At 50.3% G+C, this 6,000-nt stretch overlaps 1 protein-coding gene across 3 annotated transcripts in view; it reads left to right on the top strand.

The window, feature by feature from the left end:
* Positions 1 to 606: 606 nt before the first annotated feature.
* The window catches only part of FAM193B (family with sequence similarity 193 member B), a 32,684-nt gene continuing 27,290 nt past the window's right edge, over positions 607 to 6,000 (top strand). For 2 of the 3 annotated variants that reach the window (XM_037501088.1, XM_037501087.1), the window contains exon 1: positions 607 to 816. In XM_037501088.1, the coding sequence (XP_037356985.1) occupies positions 607 to 816 (210 nt within the window). Of the gene's footprint in view, positions 817 to 1,836; positions 1,866 to 6,000 lie in introns of those variants that run through there. The other variant, XM_037501089.2, reaches the window with a different exon arrangement.

Raw genomic sequence — 6,000 nt, 5'->3', positions numbered from 1 at the left:
TGGATGGTGAGCACCATTTCACCTTTTGTCAGCCTTGAGGTTCTGCCCTGCAAAATGGGAAGGATTGTACCTGCCTCGCCGTGTGGAATCAAGTAATGGATGTGAAAGAACCGTGACTAACCGCGGGCAGTGACTAAGAGCCCAGGGCCGCAGCGCCGCGTTACAACCGCGCGCATCCCCACCCCATCCTCCCGCCACCCCCATCCCCCCGCCATCCCCAGTCCCCCGCCACCCTCATCCCCCCTCTACCCCCAGTCCCCTCCACCCCCATCCCCCCTCCACCCTCATGCCCCCTCCTCCTCCATCCCCCCTCCACTCCCTATCCTCCCTCCACCTCCATCTCCCCCCCTCCCCCAAAGCTCAGCTCTCTACTCTTCGGTCAGCCGTAGGGAGGGGCGTCTCCTCCCCAGATTCTTCTCCCACGGAACTCCGGGGGGTGACCTTATTCAAAATGGCGCGGGCAGCCTCGGGGGCTAGTGCGGCGGCGCGGACTCCGCGTGCCCTCTGACCTGCTGGCAGTGGTGGAGGGGGTGCCGGGCGCCGCCATATTGGCTGTTGTCCTGCGAGGGGAGCGGCGGCGGCGGCGCGAGTGGAGCGAGCAGCAGCATGACTCGGAGGCGGAGCAGGCCGAGCGGCGGCGCGGGCCGGCGCGAGCGGGCGCGGGTCGCTGGGCCGCAAAAGCCCCAGGCGCCCGAGCCCCCGCCGCCGCCGAGCCTGGAAGCGGGAGCGGGTGCTGGGCCCCCGGAGGCGCCGGCGGAACCCGACCGCGACGGCCCTAGGGAGGAGGACGAGCCCGGTCTGGCGCCCGGTCCGCAGGTAGGAGCGAGCGTGGCGACTCCGGCTGCTAGGGAGCTTTCACCTCCCCGGAGCGGGGCCGGGAGGGCTTGGGGATGGGGTTTTTTCCCCCACCCTCCGAGGAGGGAATGGAGCTGGACCCCTTCAAAGCCTGGACACGGCCGGTCCAGTCCTCCCGAGACCAGGCTGCTGCCTTCTCTCCGCCCCCTCGGGCTGGAGCAAAAGCTAAACGTTCTGGTCCTGCACCCACACTGGGACCCGGGCTCTGATCTTGAGACCATAGCTCAGCTCTCTGCCCTTCACCCCCCTTCTACCACCCACAAGCCATCTCAGGGCGTTGGGACCTGGAAGACTGCCCCCTCTTTTCCCGTTCCCCCCACCCCACCGCCAGCGGCTCCACCCCTTCCCCTCACTGCCTGCAGCCACTGCCCCCTCAGCAGCTGTGCCCCCAGCATAGTCTCTTGGGGCCTCCCGCCTCTCCTTTGCCCAGCAGAGTAGCTGAAGCAGACAGCCAGGCTGTCCAAAAGACTCTTCGGTGGGGCTGTCACACTGGGTGGGCGCCCAGAAAAGCCAGTTTTTTCTCCCCTCGATACCCCTGGCCCACTAGACGGCCACCCCAACCCTTAAACCCCCTGGGTTTGGTGATTCTTGCTCTAAGTGAGCAGTAAGAGGACCTCCAAAGCTTCCAGTTTGCCACCTGGAAGAAGGTCACTTTCTTTTGAGCAAAAGAGATGATGGGAGGTACCCTCCCAGTGTTAACTGAGAGGCTGGGGTGGCATGAGCCACAGTTGCTCCGGGAGGGTTGTGGCACCTGGGGCTGGGTGGCTCGCCCTAAGCTTGCTCTGACAAAAGAGTTTTGAGTTGGTTTTTTGGCTGAGCCTGCCAAGGAAGGCAGGCTCCTGCAGGAGTCTTGGAGGGTCGGATGCAGCGCCGGATGAGGATGAGGCGTGGCGGAAGATGCGTTTGGCTCTGCAGACACTGCATCGGGCAGCAGGGGACTCTGGGAGGCTGGTGCAGCCAGAAGGCATGGCTCTTGACAGCCTTCTAGTAGAATCTCTGGAATTGTGCATGTGAGTGGGGTTGCCATTTGGGGTACCATTCCCAGAAAGCCTTCCCTCACATCCAGAAAGCTTTCCCTCACGTCCCCGTTGTCAGGTGCCCCTGCTGTGCCCACAGTCCCCTGTGCTCCCCTCTGGCAGCACTTCCCATTCTTCAATAAGACATTCTTATTAATGTCTCTGTTCCCCACACTGGACTGTGAACGCCATAGGTGCATAGAAACAGACTGTGTTATATATCTATGCTCCTCCATGCATAGCCATGGGCTTTGCTGACAAAGAGTAGAAATAACCAGGTGAATAAGAGAAAGAATGAGTTGGTTGAGAACCTGTCCTTATTGTAACCCACTTTTGATGTTGGTTTCCTTTGTGTCTCATATCACAAGAAGATCTGTTTAAGATCTTTGTTAAAAAGAATTTCATTAGGTAATAATGAAAATGTCTGTACCTACTATCAGAAGTCCTACCTTCACCCCCACCCTCTACCCTGGGCTGACACTAGTTCCAAAGGATGCAGCTCCCCAGGTTGAACCCCACTCATGCCTGGCCTGACTTCCAGCTATGAAGCTGCTTCCCCCTCTAGCCTTTTCTGGGCCCCATTGGGAGTACTGTTATCCAAAAGGGTAGGGTGGGGGATGGGAGAGCCAGGGACCTGTTGTTATTTTCTCTCCTCCCTTTTCATACCATGCAGTACTCTAGAATCTCACCACTTGGCCAACCTATAGTATTCATGGCCAAGAAGTTTGGGTGATGGCTTAACCATTTAGTATTTATTTAGAATGCAACTAAGTACCTAAGAACTATAAGCTTCATCAGTAGGGTAGGTTCCTAACCATGTTCTTGCCTACTCCAGTGCTTGACTTGCTAATTCATGCATTCATATTCAAGCCAGGCACTTTATATTCCTTACTTCTAATCTTCCTACCCCCTCTATATTCTAAGCATTTAGCACAGATGTGATGAGTTAACTATTGGTATGATTATGAGTTCACTTTTGCTACATAAACTCTGAGAGTGTGGGAACCATGTCTGTCACCATTGTACCCCTATGTCTGGAGAGTAATGAATGAACTGAAAGGTTATAAATACTGCTATCCCATTTGTCAAATGATGAAACAGAAACTTAGAGTAACCAAACGTTTGCCCATTATAGGTCTCAGCCCTCCCCCTCCCCTAAAAAAAAGAAAACTGACATTCTTGTGTACTTTAACAAAGCATATTTTTACTACCCCCCACAAGAGGGGAAACAAATTGACAAACTATGTTCTGATTGTGCCTCACTTTTTTGCTGGGCAGGGGGTTCTCCATGCCAGAAGTAGACCTTTGTGCACTGATGGAAAGGCCCTGCTTAAACGGTTGGGGTCAGTCATTGCTCTGCCCACAGACATGCCTTTGGTGAGGACCGCTGGCTTCCACCACCACTTACAAGAACCCTTTCTTATATGTACTCAAAATGGGCAAGGAAGGTGAAACACAGGGTCACTTGCCCAGCTGACGCCAAAGGTAGCAAATACCATTTCCGGTTCACGGGCATGAATGTGAATTCTAATATCCTAACTCACAGATTGCTTTGTTTCTGTCTTTTTGTTTTGATTTGACCTAGTATTTTAAATAATTGAAATGTTTCCCACAAACTCTAAAGGGCCTACATTTCCATAGGGTGTGATCTGCAGTCTCTAAGTGGCCCCTGCCCTGTGTAAGTAACTAGGACTGTATGGCCACTGTGATTCCATTCCACCCCATAACTCATTTGCATAACCTGTACACTTTTCATTTTAGGATCTTGAGCTTAATCAGTATCCCAGAAGTCCTTATTATAGTCCCCCTTTATTCACGAAGGTTATGGTCCAAAATCCTCAGTGATTGTCTGAAACTAATGTACAGAATCCCATATACACTATGTTTTTAATATATACATACCTCTGATAAAGCTTTTGTTTATAATTTAGGCACAATAAGGGGATAACAATAACTGTAATGAAAGTAGAACAATTATAACAGTATACTGTAATAAAAAGCTTTGTGAATATTCTCTCTCAAAACACCTTATTGCAGGTAATATTTTCAGGCCACAGTTGACCATGAAAGTGAAATCTCATGTAAAGAAGGACTGCTGTATTTCCGATTGATTCAGGCTACTAAACTACACTGATCTCTTCACTGGGAACCCAAGTCCTCTTTCACCTCACAAGAAGACCTAGTACAGTTACTGCCTTATTAGGAAAGGGGAAAAACATCTAAAGCCGTTGAAGGAGACTGTGAGAAATTGTGCTTAGTGATAACAGATTTGGGGTGAACTCTGAGCTCAGTCTCCTCCTAGCTTTGTGATCTGGACATGTTTCTTCCCCTAAGCTTCACGGGCAACTTCTCAATAGAATGTGGAGCAACCTACACAGCACCTAGTACACAGAAGCTCCTAGCACAAGAGTCGGAGGTGGTATGTGGCAGAAACTGTGCCAGATGGCCGTCCGAAGCCTGGGTATTCTCACCTGCCAGCTCTGCTGACTCTTCAGTTCTCTCAGACCACTCCACTTGTAATGCAGATACACGCTCAGTATGCCCCAGGAGAGAGAGAGACGAAATCAGAAGTTGGTGGGGGTTGAACTCATCCTGTTCTTCATATTTCTGATCGCTGTATAGCATCCCTCTGGGACTTTGCCCTACCTAGTTAAAGGGTCTCTAGAGACCTGATTCCCCAATGGCTCAGAGGTAAACCTGCTCCCTCAAGGAACTGGAGCAGAGGATCAGTCAGTATCTTTATTAAAACCATCTCATTATGTTTTATCCACTCAGCACACATGATAGCCTCTATGGCAGGACCTTGATTCAGGGCACACGTGTGAATAAGCTAGCCCCTCTACACAGGGACCACCCCTAGGATGACTGCCTGTCTAGCATGACCACTTTCATTGTAGGTAGGAGGAAATGATGTTGAGGGATCCCTGCCACTTCTGGTTCATATTTTGTAAGCCTGTGGAGATTCACTATATAGAAATGCCAGATCTTCAAAGGAAATGACAACTGCAAGAATTTGAAGATGTTAATTTCCTTAAAACCCCGAGAGCCACAAACTTAATGCTTGCTATCAGATGGACTGTTAAATCCTAACACCTTTAATTACTGAACCTAGAATTTTTGAGAGCAAGAGCTAAGTTTAAATTATTTCTGGGGTATTTATTATGCAGGGTCCTTATGTGCTTAGTAAATGACTGTTAAATTATAACGGGTTAAGTTTCTACCATTTTGTCCTTACCTGCCCCCACTTTTGGGCCAGTCATTTACTCACTTAGGCCCATTGCACACACACTGTACCCACTCTTTCTCTCACCTGACCTAGCATTCATTTATTCTGCAAACGCAAATGGGCACAATCTGTGCCAGGCCCTGGTCTAGCTGGGAATGCAGAAGTGAATCAAACATAGTCCCTCCCCACAAGAAACTCATGGTCTGGGGAACTTGTATACAGTTGTTGTAGCAAGGCTAGAAGAGCACTTAGATCTGGTCCAAAGCCTTTGGAAGTGTTTCAACCTCTGGTTTGTTTTCACCAATATAAAATGACAATGACATCAGGCTCACATTAGGGCCACAACTGCTGCATGTCAGGCACTTAGCACAAGTGGTAGCTCTGATTAATGTAGATACTTGTTGCTAAGGATGCACACACGATAGTCTAGAAAAAGCTTCTCAGAGCTGCGGCTTCAAAGAAAGCAGCACAGACCAAGACCCAGTGGCTTGAACCATCCAATACATGGGAGAGTGGCAAGAAATCAGGCTGGAGACACTAGGAGGGTTCTTGAAAACCTCACCAAGAGGTTTAGGCTTTATCCTGTAGTCAATGAAAGGACATCAGTAGGGCAGTGAACATGATGTACTCGGGTAAATTCACTGATAGCATGGGAGGAAGTACTTCTAAGTGCGGAAAGGCAACTGTGTTAGCTTGATTCCTTCTCTCCCTCACCCCAGCCTAACTGATCATCGGTTTCCCTCTGCTTTGCTGAAGCTGTCCCAAGCCTACAGAGCCAGAGTCTCTCGGTCTGGAACCCAAGAATCTATTGATATTGATTGCCCCCACGTGATTCTGATGTGTGACTAGGTCTGGTAACTGTTAAATTGAAGGTGCTGTTGGGCTCTTTGCAGAGACCTAGGA

The sequence above is a fragment of the Talpa occidentalis genome, unplaced genomic scaffold (genome assembly GCF_014898055.3).
Source record: "Talpa occidentalis isolate TD23 unplaced genomic scaffold, MPIMG_talOcc4v2.1 talOcc4.9, whole genome shotgun sequence".
In the NCBI taxonomy this organism is placed as follows: Eukaryota; Metazoa; Chordata; class Mammalia; order Eulipotyphla; family Talpidae; genus Talpa; species Talpa occidentalis.
This window is presented reverse-complemented; position numbering and strand designations above follow the sequence as displayed.